General features: G+C 37.7%; 1 protein-coding gene and 1 non-coding gene across 2 annotated transcripts in view; both read left to right on the top strand.

Annotated features, from left to right (window-relative positions):
* Window positions 1–18,445, top strand: part of LOC100665810 (phospholipid-transporting ATPase IB) — a 267,082-nt gene that overhangs the window by 198,018 nt on the left and 50,619 nt on the right. The window contains exons 23-24 of the mRNA XM_064275196.1: window positions 5,638–5,776; window positions 17,078–17,146. Coding sequence (XP_064131266.1) covers window positions 5,638–5,776; window positions 17,078–17,146 — 208 coding nt within the window. The remainder of the gene's footprint in view (window positions 1–5,637; window positions 5,777–17,077; window positions 17,147–18,445) is intronic.
* LOC111751698 (U11 spliceosomal RNA) lies at window positions 4,770–4,900 on the top strand. Its single transcript, XR_002786796.1, has one exon. It is a non-coding gene; the product is annotated as a U11 spliceosomal RNA (small nuclear RNA).

An 18,445-nucleotide genomic window follows, 5' to 3' on the forward strand; every position in this document is an offset into this window, starting at 1 on the left:
TTTTTCTTTACTCGTGTACAGCTTTACTCCCATCACCTTCTTTGTGCAATCATTGTCAAATATATTAAATGTTTCTGTATGTAATAGATCCCTAGGTGGTGCAAAAGATTTGCCATCAACTACTAACATAAAGTTTGGCTGTTTGAACTCACTCAGCAGTGCTATGGAAGAAAGGCCTGGCAATTTGCTCTGTAAAGATTACAGCCAAGAAAACCCTAAAATCAGTTCTACCCTATAACACATGGGGTCACCATGAGTCAGAATTGATTCCATGGCAACTAGCTTTCTCATTTCAAGAACTATGTTTGTTTCAATGATACCAATTAGCTCATTATTCTTAATTTCAGGGACTTATTAGCAATATATTGACAGCAATATAAATAACATTTTTTAAGTTTTAAATGAGGACTGAAAAGTTCACATTTAGCAAAGACCTCAAAGCAGTACAAGAATAAAACTTCTAAGAAATAAAAACAAGTTTGGTTTGGTTTTTCACTATATGTTACAGGCTCGATAATATAATTATACATTATGTACTGTTTTAGTCAAGTGCATTTTAAATCAGTTAGGAGAAGAAATATGTCGGAATCAACTGGATGGCAGTGGGTTTTGGGACATCTTTACTGGTGTTCTCTGTTTTGGGTATGGATTTGAATTACCACCTGGGGTCATTTGCTATCAGCTTGAAGAATTTCCTTTAGTATTTCTGGTATGGTGGGTCTGCTAGCAAAAAATTCTTTCAGTTTTTGTTTATCTTGGAATCCCTCTATTTTGCCTATGTTTATGAAAGAGTGAAATCGCTCTCCCTCAAGTTTTTCTGGATATAAGGATTTTGTCTGATTGCTTTGTTCTTTCAGAAGTGAAGTATGTCATCCCTTTGCCTTCTGGCCTCCATTGTTTCTGATGAAAAGTTAGAGCTTATTCATATTGGAGTTCCCTTATATGTGACAATTATTTTTCTCTTCTCAAGGTTTTGTGTTTTCTCTTTGTCTTTCAGCATTTTATTATGGTGTGTCTGGGCATGGCTCTTTGTGTTGCTCCTACCTGGAGTTTGTTGAGCTCCTTGGATGTGTAGATTGTTGTCTGTAAAGCAAATTTGGAAGATCAGCCTTTTTTTTTTTTTGAATTTTTTTTTTCTTCTTCTCTCTGTCCCCTCTCCTTTTTATATTTCTATTACATATACATTGGTGTAATTAGTGGTGTCCCACACTTCTCTGAGGCTGTGCTTGTTTTTCTTTACTATTTTTCTCTCTGCATTATGTCCTTGCATAAATTCTGTCAATCTATCTTCAAGGCTGCTGATCCTTTCTTTTGCAAATTAAAATCTACTATTGGGCATCTCTACCATTTTTTTTTTTTTTAATCTCAGTTGTTGGACTTTTCTACTCCAGTATTTCCATTTGGCTTTTTTTAAAAAAATAATTTCTTTATCTTTACCTTGGCATAACTTCCTTTACTTCTTTTAGCACAGGTTCTTCAGTATCCGAGATATTACAATGGCTACTTTGAGGTCTTTGTTAAGTCTGACATCTGGCCCTTCTCACAGGCAGTTTTTTGTTTGTTTTATGCCTTTTTTTTTTTTTTTTCTGCTAATTGGTCATACTTTCCTGTTTTTTTGCATGTCTCATTTTGTTGCTGTTGAAAATTGGACATTTCAGATTATTACATATTGTAGCAACTCTGGATATTAATCCCCTCCTCCACTCAGAGTTTTGTTGTTTGCTTGTTTATTTGTTTAGTGACTTTGGTGGTCTATTTTAGCAAAATATCTCTCCCTCATAGTATGAAGACTTTCTGCCACTACTCAGAGAATTCAACCTTAGTCAAACACACAGTCATCCTGGTATGACAAATGGCAGGGTTTTCTTTGACTGTCTCTTTCTCTGATCTCCTTATTAAGCTGTCTCTTCTCATGTAACACCCAACTCTTAGGCTCAATTAGTGAATTGCTGACTGATTAATATATCATTTTTTGACAGTTTCCTCAGATAAAAATTGCCCCACTGTCTGATCCAATTAAATTTGGGCCTCTTCGTAGGGGTGACTGTTGAGGCCGGTTTTTAGGCTTGTCCTGACACCAGGAAGGTTCTTCTTAGCCATCTCTTTTCCTAGTTCTCTCTAGTAAATAAGCTGGCCTATGTTTTAGTTTGTTCTCTCATGGAGCTATCAGCTCCTCTTAGTTGCTTACCAAAAACCAAACTCCATTGTTTTCAACAGTGTCCTTTGGCTTGAACTTCCTTCCCCACACTCTATTTCAGATAAAGTCAGTTACCTTGTGGGAACTCTCTGTTGGTTTATCTGGCTTAATTTTACCTCTGAGAAAAATTTCTGAGCCAATACTTTAGAGCTTGGGGTTGGATACAGTGGCCTGTTTATCTTGGAGTGGCACCTGGCTTTGTGAGCAGGGCCTCTGTTAGTGTGTGAGTGAACCAGGGTAAGGGCAGTCAGGACCCCAGTATTCTTAGCCTCCTGTGATTGAGGTAGTGCCTCCTTCCTGTAAGTGGGGACTAAGTAAAAGACGGGAGTCCCCAGCCACTTCACTGCATTTGCCTGAAATTTTACGTCTGTTACATGGAACTTATATGAATGAGAAATGCTAATGGCTTGCCCCTTGCATGGAGCATCCCTCGACTGAGGGTGTGGGAAGAAGCCCCATCTTCTTGGCTGCACCTGCCTGGATTGGAGCTTTTGTTAAACTGACCTGGAAGTAAGGAAAAAAGGGACTGTATTGTGACTCAAGTGCCATGGACTCTTACTGTTCTTACCAAGATTTAGTAGATTTTCTTAAATAAATATTTCTTCATGCTGTGTGCCTTTGGGAACATTTCCCATGACTTTAAATGTTATCATATTTTAAAAATAATTTTCAACAGCTATGGGTGTTTTGCTGGGAATGTGTCCACAGAACTACTCATGCACCATCCTGGAAGTGGATCTCTTAAATATTTTTTTTTCACCTTGTAGCCCAGTTTTTATTCCTGCTTTCTCTTTTTCTCACCCAAAACATCTTCTATGGTATCCACAATATATTATTAATTTAAATCAAAAGCAAATTACCAAACAGAACTTATGTTATCATCCCTTTTTCTGGACTAAAAATAATGTGGGTATATATCATATATATATTTAACAGCTTTATAGAGATAAAATTAACCTACTACGTAATTTATCTATTTAAAGTGTATAATTAGTTTTAGTGTATTCACAGAATTGTACAACCATCACAGCAATAAATTTTAGAACATTTTCTTATCTGAAAATGAGGTCTTGTACCCTTTAGCTATCACCTTCCCCATCTTTCCATCCACCCAAGCCCTAAAAAAAAAAAAAAAAAAAACACTACTAATTTCCTTTCTGTGTCTATAAATGTCTTCTGTACATTTCATATAAATGGAATCATAATATGTGGTCTTTTGTGACTGCATTTTTTCATTTAGTATAGCGTTTTCAAGGTTTATTCATGTTGTAGCGTGTATCAGTATTTCATTCCTTTTTGTAGTTGAATAATATTCCATTGTGCCACATTTTATTTATCCATTCATGAGTTGATAAACATTTGCGTTGTTTGTACCTTTTGACTATTATGGACAATGTTGCTATAAACTTCTGTATACACATTTTTGTATGGATGTAGGCTTTTATCTTGGGTATATATCTAAGAGTGTTATTACTGAGTTATAGGTATGTTAAACCATTTTAGGAACTGCCAGAGTGCTCTTCAAAGTGGCTGCACTATTTCACATTACCACCAGCAATGTATGTGGATTGTGATTTCTTGACATTCTTGCCAACACTTGTTATCACCTGACTTTTTGATTCTTGACGTCCTAATGGGTAGAAGCGGTATCTCATTTGTGGTTTGGATTTGGGATTTGTATTTCCCTGATGATTAATGATGTCAGGCATCTTTTCACATGCTTATTGGTTATTTGTATATGTTCTTTTGAAAAATCCCTATTCAGATCCTTTGCTCATTTAAAAGCTGGGTTATATGTCTTTATATTACCAAGTTTTTTTTTATTTTAGTGTTTTTTATATGTTCTAAGTCCAAGTTCTTTATCAGATATACTATTTGCAAATATTTTCATCCATTTCATTGGTGTCTTTTTCTTGGTAGTGTCTTTTAAGGCAAAAAATTTTCTAATATTGGTGAAGATCGTGTCATCTATGAATAGAGATGGTTTTGCTTCTTTCTAATTCTGGTTGGAATCGGGATGCCCTTGTATTTCTTTCTCTTGCTTAACTTTCCTGATTAGAACCTCCTCTACGATGCTGAATGGAAGTCGTAAGAGTGGGCATCCTGAAACTTTTAGATTTTACCAAACTTCTGGAAAACGATATTATCATACATCATCTAGCCTACCTCTTTATGCTTTACATGCCGTTGTTGCCTGCCACTGAATCAATTCCAACTCACAGCAACCCCACATGACAGAGTAGAACTGTCTCATAGGGTTTCCTAGGCTGTAATCTTTATAGGAGCAGATTGCCAGGTCTTTTCTCCCATGGAGTGGCTGGTGGGTTTGAAACACTGACCTTTCAGTTGACAGCTGAGCACTTAGCCATTACCCCACGAGGGCTCCTTAATGCTTTACACAAACCTCTTAATCTACCATCAGGCCTCTGGTTGAATCCCTCTGGTGATAGGAAAATAATTAACTCTAGGAACAAAATGAATAAAATAAACCATGCAATGTATAATAACTTTATAGAGGAAATTATAAGGATAAAAAATGAATGAAATATTTCATGATAAAAATTGATGGGTAAAAAAGGGCTTCTGACATGAAGTGGCACACGTAAGGCACCTCTCCTGCTCTATGTGCAGAAGCAACATCAAGAGATTTTGGGAGCGTAAGTTTTGTTTCCAGGGCAGCTGGTTTCGTTGGTCTCCCCCCAGGAAAAAATAATTAATGGATATACATTACATAGAACAACTCAGTATTTTATAAAAGTGGCAATTCTCCTCAAGTAATCTGAGTATGCAAAGTAGAAATGCATCAAATTTCCAGCAGGATTTTCACAGAACTTGACAAGTTTGTCCTAATAGTCATATAAAAGTAGGAGAAAGCTAAGAATTATCAAGATAATTTTGAAGAAGAATGAAAAAGGAGTCTTACTTAACCAGATACAAGACTTATAATAAAGTTATAATAATTGAAGTAATAGGTAATATTTATTGACTATATTTTTTATAGTATAAATTTATAATGTATAACATTAATCAGTTAAATATGTTAACTCTCACAATAATCCTATGAGTAATCATATTTTTCCACTTCCTCACTTTAGAGATGAGGATATTGAGGAATTTGAAGTAATTTGTCTATGTCTACCCATATAATAAGTTGCAGAGTTAGGGCATTAATCTCAGAGCCTATGCTCTTAATCTTAATTCTATACTGCCTCATTATGTAGTGAAATAGGGATAAATAAATACACCAGTGGAAAAGATTAGAAAATAAAGTGTGTGTGTGTATGTGTGTGCGTGCACTTGTGTGAATGTATATATGGAAATTGCAGAATAAATAATCAGACTGCAAATCTTCTGTCAAAATTTGCTCTTATTATTCATCTTTAAAAGAACTCTAACTTTAATTAGTAGTAAAAAAAATATCTTTTTCAAAAAATATCTAGGAATTTATGCTGCTTGGAGCCACAGCCATTGAGGATCGCCTTCAAGCACGTGTTCCAGAAACCATAGCAACTTTACTGAAAGCAAATATAAGAATATGGGTCTTGACAGGAGATAAACAAGAAACTGTGATTAACATAGGTAATAGATACAAAGAATTTTTTAAAAATCTGGCTATACACATATACTAAATACATCCTGGTATTAAGAATATATGGCTGAGCTTTCTTAAAGTAATTGTTTTATATGTCTTTGGAAAAATAGAGTACAAAGGAACCTTCCCATCACAAGGCAAAGAATTTGAACATACTAGGCAAAGCAGACTGTCTTGTCTGCTTCACATTCTTGGAATACAGAATGCAGAATGGTAACATGAGTAATCTGGAGCTTCTTGTTCTTTCTTTCAGAATTTGAAGCTATGGTATTTTGCCCAGTTGTGTCTATACAGTCATGCACCATGTAACATCCATTTGGGCAACATTCAACCACACACACGTCCGTGGTCCCATAAGGCTATAATAGAGTTCAGAAATCTCAGAGAATGAGACATAGCGTATGTACCCAGATGTAGGGAACATAACAACTTCCTGCATACAATGCGTGTATCTCAAAGCTCTTGTACACAAAGCATTTAAGCAGCCAGGTATATAATGTTACAATACATATATAACCTATAATACATACGTCTTCATAGTCATAATAAATGCTTATGTTACTGGCTTATGTGTGTACTATACTGTACTTCTATCACTATTTTAACGTGAACTTTCCTTACTTACACATAAAAAGTTTACTGTATAACAGTGTATGCTTCGACTCTTTGGTAACAGCAGCCAACCTTGTGTATCATGTATCTCCTGAGTGTTGTAGCATTATTTCTCTGTTTAATTTTCTTTCAAAAATATTACCAGGAAGTGCATCATGGCTGCAAAATGCAGCAAAACCAGCACTAGTGATAGCTACAGCAAGAAGCAAAAGAGGAGTATCAATTTCGAAGTGAAATGAAAGGTTATTAAACAACACAAATGTGGAAAATCAGTGAATGCTATTGCTCGTGATTTATGCATGTTCACATAACGTCCAAATCACATAATGTCCTATTTCACAGAACCTATCCTGCACCTTAAGCAACACATGACTATATACATATCTTTGTATTATATACGTTCATTCATAAACATTTTGATTATTAGTGAGGGTATCCAGTTGGTGCTTTTTCTCCCAAGCTCTGATGTCAGTTCTTTCTGCCTTTATAGTATTTTTTTAAACAACTTCATTGTTTGATTGTATTTTGTGTTGAAACAAACAAGAAAAGGAATTGAAAGTCACCTATTAGCAGTGAATACGCAAGTTTTAATGGTGAGGAGAGGAAACAACTATTCTTTCTATGATCGTCATGGAAACCAGCTCTGGTTAGATGAGCATATGTGATAAACAGATCCTGTATTCACCAGATACCCTTTTTCCATTCATTCATTCAGTGAACCGTGATCACTTGATGTTGTTGTGTTGTGAGGTGCCATCGAGTCAGTTCCAACTCACAGCGACCCTATGTGCCATGGAACGAAACACTACCCCATCCTGTGCCAACCTCACAATCCTTGTTATGCTTGAGCCTATTGTTGCAGCCACTGCATCAATCCATCTTGTTGAGGGTCTTCCTCTTTTCCACTGACCCTCTACTTTACCAAGCATGATGATGTCCTTCTCCAGGGACTGATCCCTCCTGACAACATGTTCAAAGTATATAAGACACAGTCTCACCATCCTTGCTTCTAAGGAGCATTCTGGTTGTACTTCTTCCAAGACAGGTTTGTTCATTGTTTTGGCAGTTCATGGTATAGTCAATATTCTTCACCAACACCACAATTCACAGGTGTCAATTCTTCTTCGGTCTTCCTTTTTCATTGTCCAGCTTTCACAGGCATATGATGCAATTGAAAATACTATGGCTTGGGTCAGGCACACCTTAGTCTTCAAGGTGACATCTTTGCTTTTCAACATTTTAAAGAGGTCCTTTGCAGCAGGTTTGCCCAATGCAATATGTTGTTTGATTTCTCAACTGCTGATTGTATGGGTGTTGATTGTGGATCCAAGTAAAATGAAAACCTTGACAACTTCAATCTCTTCTCCTTTTATCATGATGTGAGGATTTTTGTTTTCTTTATGTTGAGGTGCAATGCATACTGAAGGCTATAGTCCTTGATCTTCATCAGTAAGAGTGAAAGTATTCTTCACTTTCAGAAAGCAAGGTTGTGTCATCTGCATAACGAAGGTTGTTAATGAATCTTCCTCCAATCCTGATGGCCCATTCTTCTTTGTACAGTCCAGCTTCTCTGATTATTTGCTTAGCATACAGATTGAATAGGTCTGGTGAAAGGATACGACCTTGACGCATACCTTTCCTGACTTTAAACCACTCAGCATCCCCTTGTTCTGTCCAAACAAATGCCTCTTGATCTATGTACGGGTTCCTCATGAACACAATTAAGTGTTTTGGAATTACCATTCTTCACAATGTTATCCATAATTTGTTATGATCCACACAGTCAAATGCCTTTGCACAGGCAATAAAACACAGGTAAACATTCTTCTTCTATTTTCTGCTTTCAGCCAGGATCCATCTGACATCAGCAATGATATCCCTAGGTCCATGTTCTCTTCTGAATCCGGCCTGAATTTCGGCAGTTCCCCATTGATATACTGCTGCAGCCACTTTTGAATGATCTTCAGCAAAATTTTGCTTGCATGTGATATTAGTGATATTGTTCAATAATTTCCACATTTGGTTGGATCACCCTTCTTGGGTATAGGCATAAATATGGATCTCTTCCAGTCCAATCAGTTGGCCAGGTAGCTGTCTTCCAAATTTCTTGAGATAGATGAGTGAGCACTTCCACCACTGCATCTGTTTGTTGAAACATCTCACTTGATATTCTGTCAATTCCTGGAGCCTTGTTTTTCACCAGTGACTTCAGTGCAGCTTGGACTTCTTCCTTCAGTATCATCTGTTCCTGATCATATGCTACCTCTTGAAATGATTGAATGTCGACTAATTCTTTTTGGTATAGTGACTCTGTGTATTCCTTCCATCTTCTTTTGATGCTTCCTGTATCATTTAATATTTTCCCCCATAGAATCCTTCATTATTGCAACCTGAGGCTTGAATTTTTTCTTCAGTTTTTTCAGCTTGAGAAATGCCAAGAGTGTTCTTTGCTCTTCCCTTTTGGTCTTCTATCTCTAGCTCTTTGCACATGTCCATTATAATACTTTGTCTTCTTGAACTGCCCTTTGAAATCTACTGCTCTGTTCTTTTCCTTCATCATTTTTTCCTTTTGCTTTAGCTGCTCGATGTTCGAAAGCAAGTTTCAGAGTCTCCTCTGACATTCATCTTGGTGTTTTCTTTTTTTCCTGTCTTTTCAATGACCCCTTGCTTTCTTCATGTATGATGTCCTTGATGTCATTCCACAACTCATCTGGTCTTCGGTCATTAGTGTTCAAAGAGTCAATCTATGCTTGAGATGATTACTAAATTCAGGTGGGATATACTCAAGGTTGTACTTTGACTCTCATGGCCTTGCTCTGATTTTCTTCAGTTTCAACTTGCATAACGAGCATTTGATGGTCTGTTCAGCTGTTGGCCCCTGGCCTTGTTCTGACTAATGATATTGAGCTTTTCCATCAGTCTCTGTTCACAGATGTAGTCAGTTTGATTCCTGTGTAGTCCATCTGGCAACATCCATGTGTATAGTTGCTGTTTGTTTATGTTGGAGAAAAAAGGTATTTGCGATGAAGAAGTCATTGGTCTTGCAAAATTTTGTCATTCTATCTCCAGCTTTGTTTCTATCACCAAGGCCATATTTTCCAACTACCTATCCTTCATCTTCATTTCCAACTTTCACATTCCAGTCACCAATAATTATCAATGCATCCTGATTGCATGTTCAATCAGTTTCAGACTGCAGAAGCTGATAAAAATCTTCAATTTCTTCATCTTTGGTGCGTAAATTTGAGCAATAGTCGTATTAACTGGTCTTCCTTGCAGACGTATGGATATTATCCTATCACTGACAGCCTTGTACTTCAGGATAGATCTTGAAATGTTCTTTTTGACAATGAATGCAACACCATTCCTCTTCAAGTTGTCATTCCCGGCATGGTAGACTATATGACTGGGTGATTCAAAATGGCCCATACCAGTCCATTTCAGCTCACTAATGCCTAGGATATCGATGTTTATTTGTTCTATTTCTTTTTTACGATTTCCAATTTTCCTGGATTCATACAGTGTATACTCCAGGTTCTGATTATTAATGGATGTTTGCAGCTGTTTCTTCTCATTTTGAGTCATGCCACATCATCAGATAAAGGGCCTGAAAGCTTGATTCCATCCACATCATTAAGGTCGGCTCTACTTTGAGGAGGCAGCTCTTCTGCAGTCATCTTTTGAGTGTCTTCCAACCTGGGGGGCTTATATTCTGGCACTATATCAGACAGTGTTCCACTGCTATTCATAAGGTTTTCACAGGCTAATTCTTTTCAGAAGTAGACTGCTGTCTCCTTTTTCCTAGTCTGTCTTAGCCTGGAGGCTCAGCTGAAGCCTTTCCTCCATGATTGACCCTGCTGGTATCTGAATACCAGTGGCATAGCTTCCAGCATCACAGCAACACACAAGCCCCCACAGTGTGATAAACTGATGGACACATGGGGGTGATCACTTGATATATGCAAGCAAATTCCAGGAGCTGGTAACAAATATTTGAGCAAGAAAGTTTCTGCCATCGTGAAACTTACATACAAATGGAAAGGACAAAAAATTAACAAGCAAATAAATGTATACTACAATATTGTTGTGATAAGTATTAAGAATTAAAACAAAGCAGAGTCTAGAGAGAGAGAGAGGAGTACTTTTAGATAGAAGACACATTAAGGAGGTGATATTTGAACCAGAGACCCAAATGAAAAGAGACTGCAAGCACTAGGAAGATCTCTGGTAAGAATATTCCAGGCCAAGTATTCCAGATAGAACAGCAAGCAAAAAGTGGAATAAGCTAGTCACATTTGAGGAACAATTAAGGAACAGTGAGACTAGAGCATGGCGAGCAAAGCAGAGAAAAATAGATGGTAACAGCTTGATAGGCTATAGAAAGGAATGTTTAGGAGTCTGAGCAAATGAGTCTTGTGATCTAATTTATATTTTAAAAATATCTATTGGATACTGTGTTGAAACTAGACTAAATGGAAGCAGGAAGACCAGTTAGAATGTCTTTGTAGAAGTCTAGACAGGAGATGATGGTGACTTGTACTAAGACAGGATGGAGAATGTGCAAAAAGAAACAATTTGGGGAAATATTTCATAGGTTGAACTCTCAGCACTTTTTGATGTGGATACAATGAGTATAGGCAACTCTTTCAAAGCATGTTGCTATGAAAAGGAGCAGAGAAATGGATGGTAGCTGGAAGAGAACTGGAGTCAATAAAGGTTGGTGTTATGGTTTGAATTATGTCCCCCCCCAAAATGTGCCGTAAATCCTAATCTCTATGCCTATGCTTATAATCCCATTGGGGAATGGGTTATCTTTGTTATGTTAATGAAACAAGATTAGTGTTGAGAGTGTTTTCAGTCAATTGCCTACAAAACATAAAAGGAGCAGATTAAACAAACAGATAAAGGAAGATGCCACAGCACATGAAGATCACCAAGGAGTCAAGAAACAAGGACCTTCCTCCAGAACCAACAGAGAGAAAGGCTTCTCCTAGAACTGACATCTTGAACTTAGACATCTAGCCGCCTAAACTGTGAGAAAATAAATTTCTGTGTGTTAAAGCCACCCACTTGTGGTATTTCTGTTATAGCAGCACTAGAAAAATAGATAACTAGATAACCTCAACATAAAGAAAACAAAAATCCGCACAACTAGATCAATAAGCAACATCATGATTAATGAGAAATTTTGAAGTTGTCAAAGATTTCGTTTTACTTGGCTCCACAATCAACACTCATGGAAGCAGCAGTTGAGAAATCAAACAACATATTGCATTGGGCAAATCTGCTGCAAAAGACCTCTTTCAAGTGTTAAAAAGCAAAGATGTCACTTTGGGGACTAAGGTGTGTCTGACCCAAGCTATAGTATTTTCAATTGCCTCATATGCATGCGAAAGCCGGATAATGAAGAACAAAGAAGAATTGATGCCTTTGAATTATGGTGTTGGTGAAGAGTATTGAATATACCACGGACTACCAAAAGAACAAACAAATCTGTCTTGGAAGAAGTACAACCAGAATGCTCCTTAGAAGCAAGGATTACAAGACTTCATTTCACTTACTTTGGACCTGTTGTCAGGAGGAACCAATCTCTGGAGAAGGACGTCATGCTTGGTAAAGTAGAGGGTCAGTGAAAAAGGGGAAGAGCCTCAACAAGATGGCGTGATTGACACAGTGGCTGCAATAGTTGACTCAAACATAAGAACAATTGTGAGGATAGCACAGGACTGGAGAGTTTTTTGTTCTATTGTACATGAGGTTGTAATGAGATGGGACTGACTTGACGGCACCTAACAACAACAACAAGATGTAAGTAAGACAGATTTTGGTACTGAAAAGTGGGAGTGTTGCTCTAATAGATACCTAAAGTGTGGAAGTGGTTTTGGGATTGGGTAATGGGTAGAGGCTGGAAGGGGTTTAAGGTGCCTAAGAGTAAAAACCTAGATTGCCTTGAAGAGACTGCTGGTATAATTATGGACATCAAAGGAAATTCTAGTGAGGGCTCAGAAGGAAAGCCATAAAGAAAGTCTCTATCCTCATAGAGAATACATACGGCACCAGCAACAGAATGTTGCTGGAATGTGGACATTAAATGTGCTCCTGGTGAGACTTTAAAAGGAAATGATGAATATGTGATTGGACAATCGAGGAAGGGCATTGCTTTTTATGCAGTGGCAAAGAACTTGTTTGTATTATGTTCAAGTGTTTGGTGGAAGGTAGAACTTGCATAAATGATGAACTTGAATATTTTCTGATGAGATTTCTAAGCAAGACCTTAAAGGAACCATGTGGCTTCTCCTGGACACATATAGTAAAATACAAGTGGAAAGAGATGAACTTAAAAGTGAACTGTACAAAATGAAAACAAAACTTAAAAATTTGGAAAATTATATTGTACAAACAAAAGACACATGTTCTAGAATTTTCACTAAAGACTTGGCTACACAGTCTTAGAGATTAAGCCTATAACTGATGGATCTAACCAACTACCACAGCGGAAAACTCATGAGCTTAGAGTGAAGGGGATAGAGACAGGACAAAAGGAAAGAGAGCTGCCTGCCTCTTGGAATTTTACAAGCAGGAAACACACCAGAGGAACTACATCAGCTGTCCTCTAGGGAAAGAAAAGAACCATTCGTGGAACAATTCAGAGATCAGTAGAACTGTTTGAAAGAGCACAGGAAGAAGGGCTACCTCTATTTCAAAGAGTGGGGCCACGGACTCCTAGATTTCAAAGAGTAGGGCCATGGCCTTCTAAATTTCAAAGAGACAGATCTTCACCACCTCAGTCCCAGAGTGTGGGGCTGCAGTTTACAAGTGCCAAGGGGGTTGCTGCCCAAAGTTGAGGGGGTGGGGCTGCCATGCCCAAGGGGCAAAAGAATGGGGTCTGCTGTGGCCAGGGGGTTGGGGTTGCCACTCAGATGGACTAGGAAAATGGGGCCGCTTAAAGCCAAGGGTGCAGCAGAGTTGCCAACCCAGCAGGCCTGGAAGGTGGAACTTGAACCCAGAGCTGAGGGGCCTCTGCCTGAATCCAGAGAGCATGGACAACATCCAGAGTCTGGAGGGCAGGACCCTTGCCTGGATGGTCCCAAAGAACAGAAGATTATTTTCACGCCTTGAGAGCTAATGTAATCTGTTCTGTTGGGTTTTGGACTTGCTTGGTTCCTGTTATCCCTTCTTTCCCTCTAATTTCTTCCATTTGTAATAGAAATGTCCACCTTGTGCCTGTTCCACCACTGCACTTTAGAAGCAGATAACTTGTATTCTATATTTCACAGGTTATAGATAAAGAGGAATTTTTTCCAGGATGGAAAACACCTAAAATCTCACCTATAAAATACTTAATATAAATGATTTAGAAAATCAGAGTTTGGACTTGAACTTGAATTAAGGTTTCTGGGATGATGTGATAGGATAAAAATGTTTTGTATGTGTGAAGGACATGAATTTTCGGGGCTGAAGGGTGGAATGTTATGGTTTGAATTGTGTCCCCCCCCAAATATGTGTTGTAAATCCCAACCTCTATGCCTGTGGTTGTAATCCCATTTGGGAGTGGGTTATCTTTGATATGTTAATAAGGCAGGATTAGAGTAGAGTGTATTTTCAGTCAATTTTACAAAATTTATAAGGAGCAGATTAAGGAAGCAGAGATAAAGCAATATATATACCATACCACATAAGATCACCGAGGAGCCAAAGAGCAAGGACCTTCCTCCTAAGCTGACAGAGAGAGTCTTCCCTTAGAGCTGACACCCTGATTTTGGACTTCTAGCCTCCTACACTGTGAGATAATAAATTTCTGCTTGTTAAAGCCACCCACTTGTGGTGTTTCTGTTACAGCAGCACTAGATAAGTAAGACAGTTGATTTTCTGAAGAGTGACTTAAACTATAGGGTCGCTATGAGTCGGAATCGACTCGACGGCCCTGGCTTTGGTTTGGGTTTTGGTAACTTAACCTAAGTATTAGTTTTCTCATTTGTAAGATGAGAATAAGTATAGTTTTTTAACCTCAGAGTTGAGAGACTGATTTAAGATAATCCCTCTGCGAGAGCTTATTTTGGTGCAAAGCATATAGTGTCTCTATGAGTTGGAATCGACTCAACAGCACACAACAACAACCATAAATGTTAGCTATCAACATTAAGTTGATAAGTACAACACATAAAGTCTCTAACCGTGATGTATATACTTCCTTACCCAAGTGACAAATATTGAGACCATACCATGCACGTGCTCTCATTTTTACCAGATTTTCCATGTTTCTGGTTCAGCATGACTTGCTATATTTCTTTATAACCACAAACTCAACAGTACAGTAACTTAGTGTGTAGACTCTGAAATGGCTTGCCTGATACAGCACCAGCTAAAAGAGGATGATTGGCATATCTCACCAGCTTTCTAAATTATACCCAGTCAACCTTGTGCCTAAGTGTTTGTTTTTCCTGAGTCTTTGATTGTCTTGTCAGTTCAGGATTGAAATCTAGCCTAGATAAGACACAGGAGATGTTGTTTATTTGTGAGGAAATTTTTATGTTTATCAAATGAGATCTATTTTTGTTACAAGTCTACAATTCATTTGAATGACTCTTCCCTGAGAATAACTGGACTCTTAGTTAAATGTTATATTGAATTGTACTAATTTTAAGAAATGGTTAGTAACTGTGGTGAAAATATCAAGGAAATAAACTCATCAACTTCTTAGAGCAGATTCTGCAGACTCAAACATCTGAAAGAGCTGGTCAGGTATGTTGGTAAGGAAAGCAGGTCTTTACTTAGTAAAGACCAATGCACACATAGTGTGGAGGTTAAATCCACAGCGAATGGGGAGTACTTGTCATTCTGAAGAGGTAGCCAGTGCACCTTTGCCTCACGGAAATGAGAGTCCACAGTTAACACACTGTTTTTGTTTTATAAATGTTGGCTGCAATGTATAAAATGCTGTCCGAGGAAAGCAAACAACATCTGTTGGCTGAATGCAGCTTGCATTCCTCCTCCTCCACCCCATTTTGATTGCTTGGTCCTAGATTGACTTTCATTGTTTTGTCTTAAAACTTGCTCATGGAGAAGGCTGTCTGAAAGGCAGAGTCAATTAACTTTGTCTTGTATAAACTGAAGACTGTGCTAACATAATTGGTTCTCTTGAAGGCTTTCTGGTCAGAAAGCTCTAGTGTTATTCTTACATGTCTGAATAGCTGAGGAATGGATTCTCACTTTGAGAGAGTTATGAGCTTTGAGAAGAAAAGTTGACGTCTTTCAAAAAGAAATGTAGAGCATAGTGTTTGAAAACCACAAGCTTCAGAGTTTTACGGACCAAGGTTTGAGCCTGAATCTTCTGCCTATGTATTTATGAGCTTGTGCTTTTGTGGAGTTTCCCAAACTTCAGTGTTCTCATTAATGTTGCTGTTGTTATTAGTTGCCATCAAGTCAATTCTGACTAATGGTGACTGCATGTGTGCAGAGAAGAACTGCTCCCTAGGCTTTTCAAGTCTGTGACCTTTTGGAAGCAGATTGTCAAGTGTATCTCCCAAGGTGCCTCTGTGTGGGTTTCAACAGCCAAACTTTAGGCTAGTAGTTTAGTGTTTAACTGTTTGTGCCATACAGGGACTCTTCTCATTAATAAAATGGAGATAATCTTAATGTCACTGGTGATTATGATGATTAAATGAGATGGTGTATGTAAAGTATAGAGTAAAAACCAGTGTTAAGCATAGAGTGAGGTTGCAAAATGTTAGCTGATACATTTGTGAATATGATGACTGTTTGGGTTATCATCCTCTTCTAGAGCTCAAGTTGGCTAACAAGGTGCAGTTAGAAGAATACATGTAGTCTTGATACTAGTTAAAACAAAATTTTGCTAAGGATTCAGCAGTTCAGATCCAGCAGCCACTCCTTGGAAACCCAGTGGGCAGTTCTGCCCAACACTATAGGGTCACTATGAGTCAGAATCAACTCAAGAGCAATGGCTCTTTGGTTTGGTTTTGAGCCTTTGGGAGGAAAAGAAAGTGAATCTATTGTTGAGCCATTTATTTGTTAACCGTTGTTTCCTCAGTTTCACAAACACCTATTCCTTTAGGTTTAAAATGACTGCTTATATAAAGATACAAACTTATAGGTAAAGGCTCATCTATCACAGGGTATAGTTTTATTCTTCTAGTTACAGATGTGATTTTGTATTTAGAACTACTTGGTCTAACTCTGCCTTTTTTCCTCTCTATAATTTACCAGCTTAATTTTTTTTTAATGGAAATGACTTGAAATTTTCACAATAAATTTTTCTTGAGGCTTATAAATTCATTATCATATTGACTGCTATTATGAGACTTGTATGAGTTTCTTTTAATAATACCTAGGATTTTATTAGTATACTAGGTATAATACTGTTTATATAGCAGTTTTGATACAACAGAATTTGCCTTTCTTGAAGACTTGGTATTATTACAAAGCATGAACCTGAGCTCATGTCATAGAAAAATAGTAAAAATAAAAATCCACAGATATTTAAAAGTACAGATTTAGCCACTAATTATATACATCCTCTCAACCATTTCTATTCAAGTTGTTTTGAAATAGTCATGAGATAATGAGCATGATGAAATAAATAAACAGCTCCTTTAAAAAAAAATCACATGGGAGGCTTTGAGTCATCAAATATGACGTTGTTATTTCTCTCCCTCTAGCATATTCCTGCAAACTGATATCAGGTCAAATGCCTCGTATTCGGTTGAATGCGCATTCATTTGAAGTAAGTGGTTTTTTAAAAAAATTATATTTAAGATGAGTGTAGCCCACTTGTCACTTTTGATTGCCATGTCCCTTAAAATCTATATGAGGTTGCCTTGAATTCCCACTTTAGATCCATTAGAAAGTCTAGGTGTTTCCCATGATTCTTCTCTAAGAAAAGCTGTGAGAGTTTGTTACCACCAAAACTGCCCTACAAGAAATGATAAAGGGAGCGCTTCAGCTAGAAATGGGATTCTTTCCATTTGACCGTGCAAATTCTACTGATATTCCATTCTAGGCCATCTCTGGTTCTGACTATTTCTGCTCTGATAATTCTTGATCTTAGTCTTGAAGCTAGTCCTTTATACTACCCAAACCAGGACCTAGATCTCATCCTTTATTTTAAGAAGAAAAAAAAAAATTCTTTGTTCGTACAGCAGTCTTTAATGAAAGTTCAATGGATGACATTTATATTGTAATAATGAGAGAAATGTGAGATAAAATATTGAATATCCTTGCCCTTAAAAATTAAATGGCAACTTCTATGAAGATAGTGGCATGAACAGGTCAAAGATCCTTATTCTCCCCATATGAACAACAAGAAAAGCAACTGGGAATCTGTACTCAACCCTGTAAGGACTCTGAAAAAGTAGACAAAGGATGGTGGCAAGTAGATGAAATTTAAAACAGTAAAAGGACAAATTTTAAATGATAGATCTCTTTTTCCAGTATCTTTGTCCCTTCCCCCCAGTACCTCAGCCAGATGGCTGAAGAGGATCCCCAGTTGCAGCCTCAGTCAACCCATGATCCCCCGTGCACTAGGAGGGGACTCGATATCTGACTATGAAGTAAGTAGGACAGATCTCACTGGAAGACTATATAGGGTGTATATTCTGACAAGTCTGAGAGTAGCCTGAAGGACTGAAACCTAGGTCTGGCATGAACCAGAGCTCTTGTACATCAGATGAGGTAGTGAAGAGCAAAGACTGAAGATTGTGCCAGCCTGAGGGAAGACTGATCAGTGTGTATTTTCTGATTAGTCTAGGAGCTGCCTAAAGGACTAAAACTTTGGCCTAGCCTGAATTGGAGCCCTTCCAGGGTGGAGGAGGGAGCGGTGAGCAAAGACTAAAAGCTGTGACCTCCTAAGAGTTTCTTGCAGAAATTAGTGCTTTTTCAAGCACTGGGTATGTGGGGGAATTGAGAAAGCTAACACATTGTAATATTCTAATGTCCCAGTTTCAACAACAACAAGAACAAAAATAAGGCACAAATACACAAACACACACACAAAAGAAAAAAAAAGGAATAAAACAGAAACGGCCCAT

Source organism: Loxodonta africana, chromosome 23 (genome assembly GCF_030014295.1).
Source record: "Loxodonta africana isolate mLoxAfr1 chromosome 23, mLoxAfr1.hap2, whole genome shotgun sequence".
Lineage (NCBI taxonomy): Eukaryota > Metazoa > Chordata > Mammalia > Proboscidea > Elephantidae > Loxodonta > Loxodonta africana.